Below are 21,171 nucleotides of genomic sequence, written 5' to 3' on the forward strand. Positions count from 1 at the left end.
ATACATATTTATTTAATTCAAATCACTTTATTTTACTTTCACAAATCCAAAGATAAGTTTTAATACTAATTATAAATGTTATTTTTATTAATTAACATACATAATTCAGTCATTAATTATTTTTGATAAAATAAAAATAATTTAAACATTTTAAATATTAAAAAGGTAAAAAAAAAATTGTACTAAGGACCATTTTTGAAATTTCTTGAAGGTTCTAATTAAATGAGTGAATAAACCCGTGATGCGAAACTGAAGCCACGGAACCAATTATGTAATAAGATTGGAAAGAAGTTTCATTTTAGTGAATAACACCAATTGAGTCTATTTGGGGAATTTTTTCTTTTGGTTTCCTGAAAAGAGTCCAAATTTCACTCTTCTCCCCACTGTACAGTATAAAAGCCTCTCATATATCAATTAATTGTAATTGTTATTTACATTTTTTCAAATTTTATTATTTTATGAGTAATTAATTAAAAAATATAATAATAATACAATTTAAAATATATAATCATTATTTTTTTTACAAAATCATTATTAAATAAATATTTTTGATTTATTAGTTATCTAATTTATTAGTTATTTTCTCCATACAATAGTAGAGTGGAGGAGAAGAGTGAGTGGGAACAAGAGTTTCCTTCGCAAGCGGGTGGCCATACGGTGTCTACCTGAACCCTCATTCTTTTTCATCCTAAAATTTTTCCTTCTTTCGGACTTTGCAATAGGACAAAACGCGTCGCATTGAAATCCAAATCCCATAACCCCCAGGTATCCATGGATTCCTTCCAGCAACATCACGGCTACATGAGACCACCGCAACCGCCACCTCCTCCGCCGCATGCGGCGGATCCCCACCATCACCCGCACCACTTTCACCAGATACCGCCGCCGCCACCCCAAGCTCCCTGGTTGTCCTCCCAATTCCAATACCACCCTTCGCAGACCCCTTCCCCTCCGCCGCAGTGGCAGCAACCACCGCCGCCGCCTCCTCCTCCTCCTCCGTCGAACGCATATTCGTACCATCCGAGCCCGTTCCCTCCTCCTCCGCCTCGCTCTCACGCGCCTCCTCATCAGTTCACCCCTCACTCCCACATTTCTCAGCCTTATCCTCAGGTGAAATATCCTTCTTGCCCTTCGTGTTTTTGCCTCTTTGATTCGCTAGGGTTTCTTCTGTTATAGGTTCACTAATTGCGTGAAATTTTTGTAGGAATGGGGCAATCCAAACTTGCCACCTAACCAGGGCTATCCAGGTTAGTTGTTCTTTTAATGTTACGTTGGAAACATTGTTTTCTTGTTCGTGCCATAATTAAGGTTTTGTTGTCTATTATTGGTGTGTGGAATAGTTTAATGTTATATTCACTTGAGAGAGAACCATTTGTACAGAAAAAAGAAGAAAACGGAGTGGGGAAAAACGAATCTTGCATTTTTTTGTTAGCTTATGTTTGATAGTTGATTTAATGCCAAGTTATTTGGGTCAAATACACTGTTTTTTTCTTTGTGATTCATTTGTATTTGTATGTATTCATGAGCTTATTGAGTCGTGACTTGACACTGAATATTGGCTAAGATAGATACTTGCATGTGTCTGAGGAATTACTCCACTTTTCAACTGTAGTGTGCAACTTGTTTAAATGGTCATTAGTCTGTTAATATGCGTTGCTTTCATTGGAAAAAATAACAGCATAATTTTATTGACTTTGTGTGCCACTGTGTGATTTTTAAGTTCTATATGACATCTTGGAAACCCCAATCCCCGAGCTTCTGTATGTCCATTCTTAATGCAGTGGATATTGTGTTGTTGTGACATAATGTTGTATTGGTAGCTCATAACAATGAAGAAGATTGGGCTGCGAAGGCCAGAGCTTGGGCAGCTAAAGCTGCCATGGAAAGTCAGCATCCACAAACACATTTTTCACCAGCTGGAAGATTGCACGAGCAAAATCACTATCATGATCAGTATCAGCAATCGATTGACTCACATTATACTGATGTTCAAAACCAATCCCATTCAACATCAAGCTATCAACAATTTTCCTACTTAGATACATCTGCACAGCGAATTTCAGGACAGTCCCAGGATGCTGTACCCGTCAGTTTGGAGACATCTTATGCTCAAGATGGACATTCGTACAGTGCTAGAGATGGGACCAGCATCAGAGATTCAAATGTTTCATTTGAACAAGGGAACATGCCAGCAAATCCATCAGTTCATCAGCAGGAGGTACCTTCTAGTTATAGTTCTGTTGCAGGTAATTGTTTATTTAGTTTATTGAAGTTGCAAGTGAAGCTTCTGTGGAATGGATCATAAATCAATATTCTGGAATTTTCCTTTAATGTATATATGTGATACAAACCTGTCAAAATTTGGTTAAAAAATATTGTTTGGTTGAATCACATGAATAATGATTTGATGACAGTGTAATCGGATACCAGTTAACAGGAAAATATCGTGTACCTAAAAGTCCTTTAAAAAATATATTGGAAGCCATAATGGGTTATTATAGAAGCATCACAGACCAAACAAATGCAATATATGCATATAGATAAATGAAAAATGCAGAAATATACTTGAAATGCAAAATAATGTAAAACAAGTATATAATTAATGACAATAACGAAATATAATAGTTAGTCTAGAAGTTCGAATAAAATCAAATCAAAGGAAAACACCACCATGTTCAAGTAACTTAATAACTGTGGTATTAGATTTATATATTCGTCAAGAAGTATTGAATACAAAAGAAGAGAAAAAAGTCAGGCAGGGTGGGTTGTGTTGAAGAAACAAAGAACAAACAGAAAAAAGAAAAATAAATGAGAATGAACCACGGTGGGTGGATGATGGTGGCACAATGATGGGACGAACCAAGGTGGGTTGGTGCCATGCAGAAGGAGGTGAACTGTAGTGGGTGGCACTGCTGCAAAAAGACAAACCAGGTGCTGTGGTGGGACGAACCAGGTGATGGTGGCAGTTGCACAACTCAGGTGGTGGCAGTGGTGGCAACATGACAAGATGTAGTTGATGACAAAGTGTGGTGCAATGAAGTGAAGAGCAGGTGGGGTTTTTTATTTTTTGTTTGGGTTTGGGTCAGGTTGTGGGTTGTATGACCCAATTCTTTTTCAAAACAAAAATTCAACTGGGCTTTGATCAACTCGTGTACAACCCAGAAAAGAAAATGTTGGGGCTTTTAATAAAACTTCCTGCGTGGGATGAAAAACCAAGCCAGTGTTGGGTGGCTGTGGCCAGAATCTTGTGGAAGAGAGGCTTGTGAAGATGGCTTCTGAAAAATGCTCAAATGCTGTCACATGCTACCCAGATGACTAGACACTACAGTAATTCGAACGTGGAATTGTGTTGATGCTCTGGGAACGATGAGCCTATTGTGGTAAGATGGTCTGGTACAAGTGGTGAGGTTGATTGGAGGTGAGCCTCTTCCCAGACCAGTAGATCTGAGAGGGACAATTGCCTAGGAGAGATGGGGGACAGCTGGGAAAAGAGTTTCTGTTGCAAAGTTCTAGAATTAAAAGAGATAAAGTTAAGAATCCCTATGCTTCAAAATATATTTTTAGTAATTGATCATGAATCGCTCATGTTTTGATTACCCATTAACAGTATACGTCTTCTGATATGTTGTCCATGCTGTCTTTACGCAAATAAGTTTATTATGTTTAAAAATATAATTTTAGTAATTGATCATGATAAGTCACTCATGTTCTGACATGTTGTTCATGCTGTCTTTTTAAACAAGATATGCTATCAGCCTATCGCAATTCTTGTTTAATGGACTACTAGTGTGATTTTATAGATTATTTTGGATAGGAAAAGAAATATTAATTGATGGGGAGGGGAGAGTACAAGGTATCTACTAGACTCACGTACACAAAGCTGAAGGAAAACAATGAAAACTAGAATCTCCTCTGAGAAACCACCAAAATAACTTCACCCAAGGATTATGCACCAGCTAATCCCCATTGTCAACAAATAACTCAACAAAACGGGAAACCTAATACTAAAACTCAACAATGTTCACTTTGGCTGGAAGGTTTGAAATTTACAGTATCTGGATAAGAAGGGTTTCCTTTTCAGAATCAGTACTTGTCTTTTCTGGGATTATGGCAGCTAATCTTCAAGGTTGTCCTCTATGGACAAGTATTGGGAAGGAAGACTGAGAAACAGGATGATATTAATTTCTTCATGTGTTAGGTGCTACTGAACTCGCTGTAATTCAAAATAATAGATGTTTCAATGAAAGCTGTGCTCTTGTTAGAAATATAGGGAACATATATGAATCTGCTTAATTTTTATCATGTCAAGCAAATTATATTTTTCCACTTTTCATGTGAAGCCATTTGAGCTGAGAACTAGGTGGCTCAAATTGGGGATTGATTACATGTTTTCACCATCCAAGTTCTCAGCAATAACAAGGCTTATTTGTATATTAAATCAGAAGTCTAGATGAAGTACCCATTAGTGAGAATTGAACAATATCCTTTATTACTTCTATGTATATCATTATATAGCTAATTGTTAAGTCAATTTATTTATAAGTGTTACCCACATAGTTGTTTTATGTTAGCCATCTGTTCATATTCTGAGCATTGTTTATTGTAATAGGATTAATTAATGAGTTGTTGGACCTTATGCCTTTTTTGGCACCTCGCTGCCTTACCCCTATAACAGTTATTACATCTTCATAAATTTGTTCAGGACAAGGAATGATTATCCCATCTCTTATCAGTTATGCTGGTTTATTTGTGGCCCATGTAATAGTAGATATAATACTCAATTTTGCCTATCTAAAAATGAGTTGGAGAATAACTAGTAGTTGGAACTTTGAAATATCAGACAGTGTGAAAGTGCTTTTTAAAGTTTACACATTTTTTGTATCTTGCCTTTTTATTTTTCAATGGTAATTTGAATATTGACTTGTTGGACCTGGCAGGTAAAGAGGCTGCTGATCAGATTCAACAATCATACTCAGTCTTCCCTTTGTCAAGTTCATCATCTCAAGAACGTCATGTGCAGCCATCAATGCATGCACCACCTTTTGCATCGGGCAGCCACTCAGTGGACTCGGCTATCAGTCTTGCTGATCAACCATTAGATTTTGCACCCAGGTTTAATCGTGATAATGACTTGCAGATGCAATCAACTTATAGTCATCATGATTCAAGTACTTCAATGAATAACTGGGCAGCTCAAGTGGCCCCTGGTGTTGGTTATCCACCAATTCTTGCCTCTGGGCCACAGGTTTTAATTTTGAAACCTTTTGTTTTCCTGGTCAACTTATATATTCATTTTAATGCTTTGGCTTTTGGTTAATTTACCAGCTTGACCCTTCTATCTCCACTCCTGGTCATGTGGCACCACCATTTGGAAGGTTTCCTGGACCTAGCCTCCCTTCAACTATTCCACCAAGTGGTGCACCCTTTACCCTTAGCACTGGAACTACAATTCATCCTACGGCTGCTTTCTCTGCTGATGCATATGGGGTATCTAGTGTTTCTGATCGTCCTAAGAAGGTAAGTATGTTGCAAAGGTTAATGCTTGTGTGTGTGTGTGTGTGTGTGTGTGTATGTCACCAAACCTCATTTTCTGTTATTTCAGGCTTCAGTTCCAAACTGGCTTAGAGAGGAAATAAAGAAAACAGTCATTGCTGCTCCTGCAGAGAATCTGAAGGAGGAAGCAGCATTTGTAAATGATGGCATTGACAAGCCATATACGAGAGGTGATGAGGCAGATAGTAAAAGCATCGATTCATCTAGATCAGCTGAGGATGAAGAAGATGAAGAGGTTTTATTTTTTTAACATTAAAGTTTGTCAAGAAAAGAAAATTCCATTATCATTTTTAATTTAGTTAGGATTATTTCTTGTATAGGATCAAGTTGAGGTAGCTAGAACTGCAGCAATCAACCAAGAAATAAAAAGAGTTCTGACTGAAGTTCTTTTGAAGGTCAGTTTTGTTTAAAATGTAAATTTTTGGTCTTATTGAAGTCTGTGAACTGGATGTCAGAAAAAGTGTATTGTAGTTCTAATTACAGTTTCTTCTTAGGTTACTGATGAATTGTTTGATGAAATCGCAACCAAAGTTCTTGCTGAAGATGATCTTACTGCTGAAGGTAAATAGTTGTCTGTTGCACTCTCATTTTCTCTTAAATTGTATTTATTATTCTAAATAAATAATTTTATTCTACTAATATAGTATTAAATAGTATAAGTTCTAACAATTTATTTCCTGCAGTAGGTCACAAGGTTGTCACCTCAAACCTTAAGGCACCTGCTTCTCCACCCTCAGTTACAGTTCCTAAGGCATCTGCAAAGGTTTTAGTACCAGTCAAAGAGAGGGTAGTAGAAAATGATGGTACCAGTGAAAAATCTAATTCTAGCTCTCCTGGAGATGTTTTAGGTCTTGGAAATTATGGTTCTGATGCTGATGATGAAGACAATGAAATTGAGAGTTCCAGTGTGCCAACTCCTGCAAAAGATGCTGCTTACCAGTCAGGGATTAAGCAACCTTTGCCAGATACACATGATGTATCTGTTAATGGCATTTCACAACTTCATGAGCGTAGTAGATATGAAACTAATTTTGTGAATGCTCAGGTCAAAGCCATGTCTATACCATCCAATGATTCTGCTTCTGATCAATTGCATGATGACAAGGTTACTAGAGTATCCGATCTTTCACATTCTTCCAAAGTGGTGTCTGAAGATCTTAGGGATAATGGACTTGATGCCATCCAAAGAAGCCATGATAGATTTAATGGCTTTAGTTCTAAAGATACTTCAGGGATACCAAGATCTGAACTGCCTGGAAAGAACATTGGTGTGGAAAAAGCAACAGATGATCATTCAGGTAGGGAAAGCAGAAGAAAATCTGAAAAAAATGAGCGGCCTGACAGGAATACTTCTGAGAAAGACTTTGTGAAGGAGTTAAACAGTAGTAAGACCAGGATAGATGAAAAAGGTCATGAGAATCATAAAAGGAAGGATGAAAGAAATCATAAAAGGGAAAAAGCAGATTATGGCAGTGAGGCAAAAGAAAGGGTGAAAGAACACCATTTCAGGCATGGGGAAAAGGCAAAGGAATCAGATTCAAGGAAAAGATCATCTCATGTTGATGTCAAGGATGATAAAAGGGAAGCTGAAAAATCCCATAGAGGTAGTACCACTGACGATACTAGCCGGAAAAGGGAGCATACAAAGGATAAGGGGGAACATAAATCAAGGCAAAAAGATGCAAGTAATCCTGACAGGCATAGGAGAAGACGTTCATCTTCAGTAAGTAGTAGAGGTAGAACCAACAGGGATCGTGTTGATCATGCTGGTAATTCAAGTGAAGGATCAGATGTCTCAAAAAGGTCTATAGTATATTCTTAAACCTCAATTGTCTGGTTGTTATATATAGTGTCTCATAATGTTTGTAATGCAGGAAGCTGCATTCAAGAAAGCGTGACTTGTCACCGTCTCCTGTCAGATCTAAAAGAAGGTATCATTTATTAAGAGATCCTTAAACTGTTCAGGTTTGCAATATTGAAGTTTGTGTTCCAGAGCATCTTGGACTGTGTTTATAGGCTATATCAGTATTTGAGTGTGTGTAATAATTTACCATTATAGTAATATTCATACGATTAATGTTTTATGCTGGGCGTTGATAGTGTCAGTTGATTCGTTTTCCTTCTCTTGTTATTAATAGAATGTTGGTGATTTAAGAGTAGGTTATCTTAACTTTTGTGCTAAGTGAATCTGAGATGTTGACACTATCAGCTTCTCTATATTTTATTTTAATGATCTCAGCTCTAGGTCAATCTTCAGATGATTTAGGTGTGAGGACTTAATTGCTTACCTCAATCTTCGCTGAAGCTCTATTGCTGTCTAAAGGCCAGAAATGGATAAATTTATTGGGCATTGTTTTTGGACTTTGGATTTTCTAATATGATGTGTTTTATTCACTTTTTTCAGTGAAAAGAAAGTTTTATTTGTGTAATTTTATTCAATTTTTTTTAATATGATGATTGTTATCTAAATGTGTGTTTGTGTAGGTATTTTCTGATACATATTTTATGTATAATTAGATTATTTATGCTGGCCGTTATTTATAGGATTATGCTGCATCTTAGTGCAACTTACTGTTACCAAAAGTTTCAAATTTGAAAATATAACTGTTGACTTATTTTATACCTTGGTTCTTTGAGAAAAATTATCGAGCCTATGATTTGGCAGTTTGAGGATTCTGAAGCTGATACCATGCCACAGATTCAATCATTTGGGTCTTTATGTAGTTGAAGTTAAATTATCGTATTGCCTGCTACATGGAATGTTTTTCGTGTTGTTCACGTTTTGCAGTAATAAACACATTTTCGTGTACTTTTTTGTCTACTGTGTGTATTACCTTTTAATTTATCTCTGCAATATATTATAAGACATACAAGAGCAAGATACTTTTGATGTGCACAAATTTTGGCACTTGTTTATCCATAATTGTTAGGATATCTCTACCCTGAAGCTAGAATATAAGACTTTTGACTGTGATCGTATTCATAAGAAACAGAAAAGATTTATTGTAATAGACCTCTTCGAATGGAGTGTTGACACTGTACCAGGTTGAGTTGTATTTATAGACTTTGTATACTTTAAACTCACCAAGGCAGTACGGTGGTTTCATTTTTAGACAACTTTCGCGGTCTCCTCATAGCAAGCGTTCTCAGCGCAGGCATTCTCCCTATTCTTCTCTTGATTCTTCCAGGTTTGTTGCCATTAAGTTTTTCTGAGATTAAGATTTATGTTTTTCAGACAAACTTCCATCATATAAGATTAAGCTGCACAGGTGAATTTGTCAGGATTCATATTTATTGATTACTTGGTGCCTTGTTTATTTACTGGTTTCTTTTTATGTAGGGGAAGGAGGTCAAGATCCAGATCACCTGTTCGGCGGCAGAGATGAACCATGGAAACAGAGAAGGTTGAGTTTTCATCGTGGAGGTTCATTCACCAAAACATCAATTAGGAGGAGTAGGGCGAAGCATGTGATATCTTGTCTTTGGACTGCAAAGGGAATTTTGATTCAAAAGTAATAGGTAGTGCTGACTTTTTTCCCATTTTTGTACGTTCAATATATACTGTTGTTTCTTCCTGGTTTTGCTACTGTTGTTTAAGGGTAGTATATAACTAGGTAGAGCTGGATGTGTGGTGTAATGTGCTTTTGTGTATAAAAAGGCATGAAAAAAATTGATAGATTACTTTTTCATCATCAGAACTCCGATATATCTTTGATCCAATCAACATCAATATTTGGTGGATGCCTTATCTGAATGATTCAGATAAATCTTAATAAATTAATCTACTGACCAATTTTCCCGTGTTTATTCCCTTTCCACACTACCCTTATGACGCAAATATTGATTAGATCGGGTAATTTTACTGTGCTAAACAGTTACGAATTGAACGTGTTTGGTTTAATGACATTGCTTAAGTTAAAGTGAGTGGCAATACACGCTCCTACTGTTTCCGATATACACACGCACACACAAACAATTAAGAGAGTCGATGTAAGGATAGAAATAGGAAAAATTTGCATAATTTTATGAAGCCTCGAGGTACTATTGTACTTTACAATATATTACTAGTAAATGTTTTATTCATGGATCTTAGTATATCTTTTATTTTCAAATAGATGACTTTTCAAGGGGAATCTAACATGCCATATATTCCTATTTGTAGCACTGAAAATAAAAATCTGTGTTCTAGTTAAAATTCAAACCCTATGTTTTCATTATAGGGATATACGAAACCCCAATTCGAATTAGATCAAAACTTTAATTAGTGCGTAAAATATCAAATTTATTATGAAAATCCATATTATGATTTTACTTTGTTATCTTTAACAAGTTTAAAATAGCAAACAATGCATCGGAATAATCTTATTCATAATTTGAGGATAATTTTTTTTCTTTCAAATATTAGTTGGTAGTGAGAAAATTGAACTTACATCGTTTTTTATCTTCCTTTCCAACTTTTATTACAAGATTAACTTTATAGCTTCATAATTCGAGAATAATTAAAATTGTTCAAAATAGTGTGTAACAAATTTTTGAAGGAATTGTGTAAATTTTTTTTCGAAGGAATGTAAAATTTATTTGAAAACTATAACAGAGTAAACGTAATATATGCTATGAAAAACAACAACACGAAAAAAATATAAACTACTATAGAATAAATCATTTGAAAGTAAATTCTAAATTTAAAGAATTTGAGTTTTGAGAAGAAAAAGTAACGAGAAAATTGCAAATGGAAATAAACTTGCAAGAAATGTAAAATAATTTATGCTTTGACATGAAAAAGTTAGGCTAACAAGTTCATTTTGAGCAAGTCTGAAAAATCTTAAAGTGGTAATATGTTAAGGTTGTATTTTTATATTTTCTAGGTCCTATTCTATCGTTCTTAGAGGGCCAATCATGGTTGTCACTTATTTTTGGTTAAGAAAGCACTAACCTATCACTAAACTACTATTCATTGTTAACAGTAATTAGGTTGGTAATTGATATGTACGTTTTTGTGTTGGTTTAACCAACTCACCGGCTTTCGAGCACATAGCCATGTTTTTGTCTCCTTTACGTATTCATTTGGTAACGTCCACATGCCATTCATGAATTCATGGTGCAGAAACACAGGCAACGACATTGAACGTCATTAACTTCGATTTTATTCATGAATCATGATAGTGTTTATAATTTAGTATATGTAACGCGTTTGATTCTTGACTAGCTACTTCTTTTTCATCTCTAGCTTTGTATATTCAATTCAATTCTTGCAACCCTTAACGTGCTTGTGACGTCAAACTTCACATTCTTAGTCGGGGCCTAGTGGGTTTGTTAGAGATGCATTTCTTTCTTTCAGGTAAAGTATCATTCACTCACTCTCTCTCTCTCTCTGTTAACAACCCATGAAGATTTCACAAAACAAGGACAGAATTTTGTCATTAATCCAACCCATGAAGGTCCTTAATTTTTCCGTTCCTCGAATTGCATTCTTTAAAAACATTGTTTCAAAACATGTAAATTAATCTTCTATTTGATTTGCAGGGATCTCAGGTGGAGCTATGGTCTGTTTGGCTATCTGGGTTTGTCTTCATTACTCTCTCTCTCTATGCCACTCAGAGATTACCCTCATTGAAGGATCATAGCAGAGCTTCCAAAGATGTAATATCGGATTCCACAAGTATTACAATATTCACAGCTCCAAAACCCTTTAAGGGCTCTACTGGGACCAAACAGACACTTGCTGTTAGGTCATGGCTGGCTCTGTCTCCATATGTTACTGTTGTTTTGTACAGTCAAGATCCTTCCGTTGCCTCTTTTGCTGATGTTTTTGATTCCAGGGTTTTAGCAGACACGAACATTGATTTTACGTAAGTAAACAAACTGGCCTAGTATTCATGATTTGATATTCATTAGTTCTTCTGTCTGAAACAGATTCTGTTACACTGAAGGTATACTAGACACTTATAAAAGACTAAATTACTTTTAGTGTTTGTTTTTGTATATTATCAGTGTAAAAGTTCTTGTATCGTCAACTTATTATATCTTAATTACTGCTTTATAACAATTGATTTTTATCCAGCTTCCTAGGTACTCCTTTTTTCCACTCCATGATTGCAAAATCAAGCTCATACATATCAGATATATCTGTTATCGTTGACCCTGAAACCATTATCCTTTCTGGATTCATCTCCACCCTAAACCATGTGTATCAACTTGATCATGATTGGCTTCTTGTTGCTTCACCTCAAAATGTTTCTTCCTTCCCATTCCATTTGGATGAGTCTGGGAAACATTGGCAGTCAAGTAATGGGAAACGGATGAAGATCCAGCAGGTATGAAAAATTGTAAAATCTGGGAAAAACTACTCACTGAAGACATTTCTATGCTCAAAAAACTAAATTGAATTGTCCTTTCTTCTTCAGCTGCAGAAAATACTTCAACAGAATTGGCAGGGGAAGCGTTGTTATACAAGAATGCTGATGGTGTGGAACAGCAAGGATGTGCCTCTACATGATGGAGTTCTTCCTCCTTTCTTGTATGGTAAAGGTGTACATAACAATTGGGTGATTCATGAAGCAATGTCATCTGAGTTCAGATTTGTCTTTGATGCTAGTTTCACCATCACAAGCTTCTATTTGACCACACAAGGAAATTCTAGTGCTTTAGATGTTGAGAATAGAAATTGGGAGTACATTGGTAATTCCCATGTTGGGGCAAACTATGGCTCATTCTTCTACAGTGAAGATAACTCTAACCTGGTCAAACTTTTGAAGTGCAATAAACAGTACATTATGGTTGACACCAAGAAAAATGCTGTTTATTCAATTGGGCACCAGGGTGCAATAAACCTGATGAAGGAAAAATATTTTCCATCTTGGTTAAAGGAAAATACAATGTATTGTGTTGATCGTCAGAAACCACAAACTGCATCATTAGATTGCTGTATGAAGGATCAGATGAAAATTTCAGCAACTCTGGAGCTTCCGTTCTCGTTAGAATCACTCCTGTCTATCACTGCAGACAAAAATAAAACAGTTATAGTTACCGTTGCTGGATATAGCTACAAGGATATGCTCATGAGTTGGGTTTGCAGATTACGAGAACTGTTTGTTGAAAATTTTGTTGTGTGTGCCCTTGATCAGGAAACTTATCAATTCTCCATCTTGCAGGTATGTGCGTTCCTGCTCTGCATAATATTTGTGCAAAATCAAGGCTTAATTAAACTGATCTCTTACAAATTTTGATATTTTTAAATGTGCCCATATTAATTACTCAAAATTTTTATGTATTTTTCAATTGAATATACATTGTTTAATTTGTCCCTTAGATGAATAAGGTGACTGTTATCCAACTTTTTCTCTATATGCTAAAAGTTATAAATTATAATCTAATAAATGACTTTCATTATTGAAAACATGTTGAATAATAAGAGAGCATGTCATCACCATGGACCTAACAATGATAGTCCCATAATTGTGGCACGTGACGAGATGGAAGACATCAAAGAGTATAATGATATCATTATCTAAAATGTTTTCAATTAAAACAACAAAAAAATACTTGTTGTTTTAGTATCATTCCATATTTAACTGATGTCAATAGAAATGTATAAAGTTTTTTAATATTAAATATATAAAAAGGAATTTAATTGAAATTTAATTAAAAATATCCATATTTAGCATATTTAGGAGATACTTCAAACTTAACTATATTATTTATGATATTAGTGGGTCTTGACACTATTACATCAAAATGAACACCAAGAACCTTATGAGTCGTTCTCTTAAATGGAGTGTTGATCTTTTCAGGCTTAAGATAAGTTAGATACGTAACATTGACCTTCGATGTTTGAATAATTGAGAACTCATTACATAGTTAGAAATCAAGCAATATTTAGTTGACATAATTAAAATCTTGAAAGCTAAAATTACATAGTCGTGATATCTGAAATGGTTTAGTAGTTTTGGACCATCAAGTCAGCTATGCTACAATATTTCTCTCAAAACGTGAATAATTTAGCAAATTCATTAACAATATACAAAACAGCATTAGTGGGGAGATTTTAAAATCTGAAAAATGTTCTGCATTTGAATAGTTTTTAACGATAAAAATATACCACAAATCATAAAAAAATAGATTACAAATTGTCCGAGTATAAAACAATATTGGTTGGGATCACGTCTGATGCGGTAACCCTGTACAAACTCAGATAATTTCATCTTATTATATTGCTCATGAAAGCTGTTTTAAGTTTTAACTTATGCAGTCTTTCATCATTAGCTATACACATTAGCTATGTTTAGTACAACGTGCAATTTGTGAAGAAGTATAGGAGACGAATCTATCATTAATGTTGTTAACGCACTTATGCTAGTTTTTGGCCAAATGTGAAAACTGTTCATGCAGGTTACAAACCAATAACGGTTGATTACTCTATTTGTGTTCAAATAATAATAATAATACAAAAAAGTTCTATTTGTGTTCATGCTGCCATTACCTAAACGCTCTCGAAGCTTAATTAACTATTTCAGTATAGTTATCATATTTTATTGTATCTGAATGCAGTTATTCGTTTTCTGTTGAGACAGGGAATTCCAGTTTTCACAGATCCAACAGCTCCAAGTAACATAAGTTTTGATGACTGCCACTTTGGCACCAAGTGCTTCCAAAGGGTGACAAAGGTGAAGTCAAGAATTGTTCTAAAGATTCTGAAGCTAGGTTACAATGTACTTCTCAGTGATGTTGATGTATACTGGTTCAAAAACCCAGTTCCCTTACTTCACTCTTTTGGCCCTGCTGTTCTTGCTGCACAGTCTGATGAATACAAAAAACAAGGTTCTTGCTTATTTTGCACTTAGAATTCACACTTTTCCAAACTAGAAACATAAAACATCCATTACCATGATTTGATTAAGAAAAAAGTATAAACCTATCTGCTTACCTATAGCAAAATTTCTATTCTATGATCATTTATTTTGCACTGGTAATGATAGTTTTGGACTGACAAGTGAGTAAAAGAGAGAAAGACATTCGAACATAATGTTTCCGAGGTTGGATGCAGATGTTTCCAAGGTTTCAAATATTCTTTTGTTGTCATTTGTGCAGGACCAATAAACCTACCTAGACGCTTAAACTCCGGCTTCTATTACGCTCATTCCGACACTCAGACAATTGCTGCTATAGAGAAAGTGGTAAGACATGCAGAAACTTCTGGTCTATCAGAGCAGCCAAGCTTCTACGACACGTTATGCGGCGAAGGAGGATCCAACCGCGTTGGTGACAACCAATGTGTGGAACCTGAAACAAACCTAACGGTACATTTCTTAGACAGAGACCTTTTCCCAAACGGGGCTTACCAAGAACTATGGTGGGAAATAGACGTTAAAGCAGCATGTTTGAAGAAGGGTAGTTACATTATCCACAACAACTGGATCAGTGGGAGGCTCAAGAAACTCGAGCGCCAAGTGTTGTCGGGTTTATGGGAGTATGATCCTGGCACAAGAATGTGCCTTTGGAGCTGGCATGGCACGGTATCAAACAGTGAAGTTAATTTTGAGGAAAGGGTTGATTCCTTCTTATCAAGTCTATGAACTTGTTTTGTCCTCACTCAAATAAAAGCCATTGCTTTCCCTTTGTTTGCACATGGCACAACCTCGGATTCATCGCGCCATAGAGAAAGCCGGCCATAGGAAACTGAGAAGCATCTATGATGTCTCTCTTTAAATAATATCTGCGTGGCGCACGCTCTTCCGCTACCCAGCTCTAGTTTCTAAAAGAGATGGTGAAAGATTCAGAGAGCATAATAATAAATTTGAGGTGCAGGCTATGCTGAAGCGTGTGGTTCATTCGTTAGGCCGGGTGGAACACAGAGATAAAGGTTCCAGAAGGAAGAACCATCAGAGTCAGAGGGTGCCATCGCCGGAATTGTACTCACAGTCGAGGGATTTTGTTGTGAGGATAACTCACGCGGGTGGACATCAGGAACTGTATAGACATGCAGTTCCTGCGTCTAAGTTGATGACAAAGTATCCAGGGATGTGTGTTGCACGGCCAGAAGTGTTCAGAGTGCCGCATCAATCGGTGTTATGGAGAGAGGAGATTCTGGTGCCTGGTCACAAATATATCCTGATCTCGTTTAAAGACGTGGAGAAGCTGAAACGAAAAATTTCAGAGGAAGAGAAGAGCAAAGAGGGTGATGGGGTGGTGGTGGAAACAAAGACCAGGTCTCCTAAGGAGAGAAATGGTGTAGCAGGCCATGAGACGCTGGATACAATCATCAATGGTGGAAACAGTCACAGAGAGAATGGGAAAATGAAAGAGGCAAATGGAGTTGCAGGGCAAGGGTTGGAAAAAAGGACAAGTGTTTCTCCGAGAGGAGAAGGGAGCAACAGTGTTGCGAAAGAGGGAATGGGGCTAGGTGTAGAGAAGGTGGAGTCAAATGTGGATGGTTGTTTAGGTGAAGGAGGTGTAGAGGACTGTTTTTACTCTGCAAAGGACTTCTATGTCCGTAGGGAGAAATCCATAACCCCAAGACCTTCAAGACGAAAAGGAATAAAAGGGAAGAAGCCTTTTGTGGCACCTCTTCCAAAGCCACGACCATATCGGAGCTTGGCATGGCAACCTAGCCTCCCAACTGTGAGGGAACTCTCGCCATGATTTTGTGCTGTAGAGCTCTTATTCTGCTATTGAATCACCGCTTTCTCTATTGGATAGCTGTTACACCATTTTAATAAAATCAATACATAATTCCCACCTTTTTTTTTAATTGTATTGTTTCCTTGTGCATAAGGAACCTTGGCATGTGTATTAGACAGAAGAAGAAAAAAAAATGTGAGCCATTTGCATAAAAATATTGCTAACATCGGCGGAACTTCTCACAAATCTAACACCACAAATGAAAGTGAGTTATCTCGTTATTTTGAACCCAGGTATCTCCATCACATCTCATTTATTTATTTATTTTATTAAATTCAGATTTTCCTGTTATCTTAGAGATTTTTTTATTTTCTTAGTGATCGCCTTCTAATTCAGGCTCTGTTATTGCTCTTGTACGATTTTTATTTACATTATATGGCTCTATAAGATTGGGCTGGAGATTAAGAAGTCTAATTGAATCACAGTTCTATTCATAAGATGTTTTAACAAATGGATTTTAAGCAGAGATGAGGCAACAAGGTTAAATGAATTCACTAAATACAGATCAATATCGCTGAATCTGTAACCTTTTAACATAACAATGAAGCTTATTAATAAAAAATAGTAAAAGTCTAAAAATGCTGGAGCTGAGGAATGCTCCACTCATTTTCTTTCTTATTAAATTTCCATCCGAGATTAAATGAACATAGTAATCACAGGCTTGACATCCGAACATAAAAGATTCATCCCTTGCCAACTGAGTTAAGAATCTTCCATCCACGATGCATGTGCAGCCACACCAATCCCCTCTTCTCCAATTTGTACTGCACAAAACAATGCTTTGAAAGATGGTGACAGTAACTTGAATTAACCACCTATATATAAGCTTTCATATCTCAGAATGCACCCTCATAAAATATAGGACAAAATCCTAGTCAAGATCCAAGTGTAGATGACTGAGAGAACAGCACCAACCGGAATAGTAACTACCCATGAAGCCACAATCTCCTTCACAGTTTCTGCTCTAACACTGTTAAATCCCCTTGCAAATCCAACACCCATTACTGCACCTACTAGAGTATGGGTTCCAGAGATGGGTAGCCCCAGTTTTGAAGCAAACAGAACCACAGAGGCAGCAGCAAACTCAGCTGCAAATCCTCTGGTCGGAGTAAGTTCTGTAATTTTCTTTCCTATTGTAGCTATCACTCTGTAACCCCACATCATTAGCCCTGCAACTATTCCAAATCCTCCCCAAGCGAGAACATCAGTTGGAATGACAATCTCAGCTCCCATGGCACCACCTTGAAGGATAGCCAGTGCACCTGCCAGTGGACCTATGGCGTTGGAGACATCATTTCCACCGTGAGCAAATGACATGAAACATGCTGAAAGAACTTGCATGTAACCAAACACTCCATAAACTATTTCCAATTGAGCACCCTTTGGGCCTGCAACATCGTCCAGGAATCCTATGTTGTGGTGGACAGTTCCTTCTTTTGGCTCAGGCTTTGGAGTATTTGACTTGACAAGAAGATGGCCCAGCTGCTTTCTGATGATTCTGTCAACCAGAAAAGCACCAACAGTTCCACCCACTAAAGCTTGTGCCAAAGCTAAAGGAAAACTCTTGCTAAGGGGAAACGCAACAAATGAAATCCCGGTAACACCTAGAAATACAGCAATTGGTGCGGCGGCAGCTGCTGCTAGTCCGGGGTTAGGTGCACTGTATACAAACTGGACAGGGAAAGGATTAAGAGCAGGAATTCAGCATATTTTCTGATTGAAAACTTTAAATTTTGAAGTAATAAAAAAGTTCGAAAATGAATACAAATAGTGTGAATAATAAATCTTAAGCACAAAATATTTTAGTTTAATTTTGATGTACTCCTCATATATATTTATATAGACAATTTTTACATTGTTCCAGTCATCATATCCTTTATGCTCTGTTTGCTGAAGAATAGAGAAATAAGTTGATTGAGAATAAAATGGAAGACTGAAAATAGTGTTTGGTTGTAGAAAAATGATGGAGAGACTAAGATGAGTAAAAATTAGTGAGAAATAGTATAGAAGATTGAAAATTATCTTTCTTTCTGTCTTTCTTACCAAACCCATGTTAGTTTCATCCTCTCCACCAAACACACCATTAATGAGTTTGACAGTTCATGTCATTAAGCTCGTTAAACTATGAGATGTCACAAGCAGTTTAAACCTTTTTCGTTCAGAGTGCATATACATTAAAATCAAATAATTTTGAACCGAAAGAACCTTTCTTTTGAAATTTGATTACTTTTTTCTAGTCTGCGTTTGAAATCGAATAGGAAAATGCTAGAACCCTGAAGACAGCATGTTGGATTCAAGAGTTTACCCTTCGGATGCACTTGTAGACAAGAAATGATACAGCTGCTCCCATCAGTGGTGACACAACCCAGGAAGAGATCACCCTTGCTAGTGAACCCCAGTAAACAGCTCCAGGACCTCCATATACTAAACCAAACCCCACCATTGCTCCTACTATACAATGTGTAGTAGATACTGGCCAACCATAATATGATGCAAACTGCATAGAGCAAAATAATAAATAGATGTTCAATTTCATTGGAATGGTTCAATATATAAACAAAACATTACTCTTCATTTATCTCTTGAACAAAGTAATAATAAGAACAAATCAATAATTTGAAAGTTTACTAAAACTGGTTACTCCGTTTGAGTTAAATATTACAATCTTGAAACACGATATAAAATAGGCAAGAAGCTTAGAGTGCATTCCAATTAAATTAAATATTTCTTTTAATTAGAAGGTTTTAAACTTGAATCTAAAGTCGCAATTCCTAGCACATTTGTCTGTAAGTTCAGTAAGTATAACAACGACAATAGTTTAATAGCTCTGTTCTCATCTGATTCTACCTGATCTTATGAGCACTACCATGCATAGTTGTTGAGGGAGATGATTTTGAATGAGGACATTATGTTTCAATTTCATTTTGCGTTATGAATGAGAAGATTATGAAAGAGAGAGGAGGTTTTGTTTTTGTTTTTTCGTGCTTCCTTTACCTGCAACCAAGTACCAGCAGCAGCCAGAGAAGAGAGCAAGCCAGCGAAGAGCAGAGTATGCTTCCCATTGAACACATTGGCCAACAGAATCCCCTTCTGCATCGTGTTCGTCACGTGCGACCCCATCAACAGCGCCCCCGAAAACTCCAGCACCGCCGCCGTCACCACCGCCTGCCTCAGCGTCAGCGCCCCCGACCCCACCGAGGTCCCCATAGCGTTCGCCACGTCGTTGGCGCCAATGTTCCACGCCATGTAAAACCCGAACAGCAACGTCGCGTAGGACAGCACCCTCGTCTTCAACGCCAGCCCCGGCCCCAGCGACTTCATCATCAGCGGGAAGCTCAGCACCGCCAAAGCCATGCATATCGATATGGCCGACGCGGTTCCCGATGATATGTCAAAGGCCTTCGCAATCCCATCCACCTCATCGCCGTTCGCCGCTCGAACTCCCTCCTTCCGCCCCTCCGCCTCCCCTTCGGCGAAAGACGACAGCGTGGCAAAGCGCTTGGCGGCGCTCAAGTGCCTGAACCTGAGAATGCTAAGCGAGGAAGGTTTTGGCGGTATCGGCGGTAGCGAGGGTACGAGGGTGTTGACGCGGTGGGAGTTTCGGAGGAAGAAAATGGAGGTGGCGTGAGAGTTGCGAAGGAAGGGAGTGTGTTTAGCCGAAGCGAAGCGACAGGAGGGATTCATGTTGGTTGAGGAAGGAAGAACGATGTGAAAAAGTGTGTGTCTGGTCGGAATTTGTGTTTGATTATTCGTTAAGATTGTTGGGCGTTGAGCGGTGAAGGTTGTGGTGGTGATGGTGGTGGTGGGTGAGGACAAGGGAGGGGAATGTGGCAGAGAGCATAGCGAAGTGTGGAGGGGAATGAGTGGTGAATGGTGATTCTCTGCGTTCTTTCCAAAAATATATCTGTAGCCACCAACTATTTGTCAGAAAACTTATGGTTGAAAATAGGAAGACAAATTCCCTCACTCCATTATCTTCAACCAAACACAAACTTCTACATGTGCTGTCTCAACGTGTTACACGTGTAAAGATTTGCTTGGTTTAACCACTTCAAATATTGCACAAAACACAGTGTGGCTTCAAATATGTCGATAATGAAAGGTCAATTTAGTCAGATTCTCCAATATTCCATTGCATTCAAGATACTAATTCGGTTATTAGAGGCCTCACAACAGTTGCAACTTTCGGTTGTGCAAAATCCACCCTTCTGTAACTCTTAAGTAATTTTTCACTCTTTTTATGCCGGTAACGTACAATACCTAATAATTAGATTCTTCTTTGTTTGGTTCCCCGTTTCTGCACGTGGTGCTTTGTTCAGAGGAAGTTGTTGCAGTAAATGTGACACGAGCTTCAATCATGGATCGGTTTAAAAACACAATGCATAATATATTATATTAAAAATAAGTTTAATATATTTTTAATCTTTAACTTTTATTTTAAATTAAAATAAACTTTTATATATTTCGGTCCTTAAAACTTTAAAAAGTTTGAGTTTCAACAACTCGAGAAAGTGATTACGAACTACTGTTTATGAATGCTTTAAAATCTGACTTTGGTTGAGTGAGCCATCATTGGATTGAACATGATATTGAGCGAAGATGTTGTGTTGTTATCATGTGCCTTCTCAAGATCTTTGTCTTTGGGTCAGAGACTGCACAACTACCACATGAATTTAAGATTTTATGGTGGATGATGAATGCAAAATTATTTACAAATTGCCTTTGAAAAAGGTTATTGGACAACGTAGAACTTAAGAAAAAAAAGGAGAAAAGAGAAAAACTTGTGGTGCACAGAGTGAAGTGCGTTGTCTTACACTTGCTTTGGTGAAGGAGGAAAGATTGAGGGGGATGTATGGCAACTGATGCCTGACTCTGATATATTTGAACATAGTTCTCAACTACTTCTCATCTCTACTTTATAAAAAACTCAGGTTGTAAATT

At 37.1% G+C, this 21,171-nt stretch overlaps 4 protein-coding genes across 6 annotated transcripts; 3 read left to right on the top strand and 1 right to left on the bottom strand.

Moving 5' to 3' along the window:
- The first annotated feature begins 599 nt into the window (after nt 1–599).
- On the top strand, nt 600–9,294 carry LOC114175424 (cyclin-like protein). 2 transcript variants are annotated; one of them, XM_085671159.1, is made up of 12 exons: nt 600–1,110; nt 1,205–1,247; nt 1,821–2,246; nt 4,938–5,245; nt 5,326–5,517; nt 5,603–5,788; nt 5,874–5,948; nt 6,048–6,114; nt 6,237–7,356; nt 7,428–7,484; nt 8,667–8,741; nt 8,894–9,294. In XM_085671159.1, exons 1-12 carry the CDS (start codon nt 772–774, stop codon nt 8,937–8,939), a joined length of 2,934 nt encoding a protein of 977 aa, XP_085527285.1. In that variant the 5' UTR covers nt 600–771; the 3' UTR covers nt 8,940–9,294. The 2 variants fall into 2 exon arrangements, with proteins under 2 accessions (XP_085527285.1, XP_085527286.1); XM_085671160.1 differs by having other exon boundaries at nt 6,240–7,356.
- A 1,320-nt stretch (nt 9,295–10,614) lies between these two features.
- LOC146887871 (Nucleotide-diphospho-sugar transferase family protein) lies at nt 10,615–15,125 on the top strand. 2 transcript variants are annotated; one of them, XM_085671161.1, is made up of 6 exons: nt 10,615–10,991; nt 11,077–11,402; nt 11,615–11,867; nt 11,958–12,704; nt 14,124–14,370; nt 14,641–15,125. In XM_085671161.1, exons 1-6 carry the CDS (start codon nt 10,938–10,940, stop codon nt 15,123–15,125), a joined length of 2,112 nt encoding a protein of 703 aa, XP_085527287.1. In that variant the 5' UTR covers nt 10,615–10,937. The 2 variants fall into 2 exon arrangements, with proteins under 2 accessions (XP_085527287.1, XP_085527288.1); XM_085671162.1 differs by having other exon boundaries at nt 10,615–10,891.
- Nucleotides 15,126–15,360: 235 nt separating this feature from the next.
- On the top strand, nt 15,361–16,458 carry LOC114177570 (uncharacterized). The gene has a single exon (XM_028062967.2). It carries the CDS (start codon nt 15,361–15,363, stop codon nt 16,189–16,191), a length of 831 nt encoding a protein of 276 aa, XP_027918768.1. The 3' UTR covers nt 16,192–16,458.
- Nucleotides 16,459–16,698: 240 nt separating this feature from the next.
- PHT2;1 (phosphate transporter 2;1) lies at nt 16,699–20,140 on the bottom strand. The gene is made up of 3 exons (XM_028060445.2): nt 19,225–20,140; nt 18,536–18,727; nt 16,699–17,901 (listed from the first exon to the last, which is right to left on the bottom strand). The coding sequence occupies exons 1-3, from the start codon at nt 19,912–19,914 to the stop codon at nt 17,080–17,082; spliced, it is 1,704 nt and encodes a 567-aa protein (XP_027916246.1). The 5' UTR covers nt 19,915–20,140; the 3' UTR covers nt 16,699–17,079.
- Between the last annotated feature and the right edge of the window lie 1,031 nt (nt 20,141–21,171).

This window comes from Vigna unguiculata, chromosome 3, assembly GCF_037176805.1.
Source record: "Vigna unguiculata cultivar grain cowpea cultivar isolate G323 ecotype 2 chromosome 3, ASM3717680v1, whole genome shotgun sequence".
Classification (NCBI taxonomy): Eukaryota; Viridiplantae; Streptophyta; class Magnoliopsida; order Fabales; family Fabaceae; genus Vigna; species Vigna unguiculata.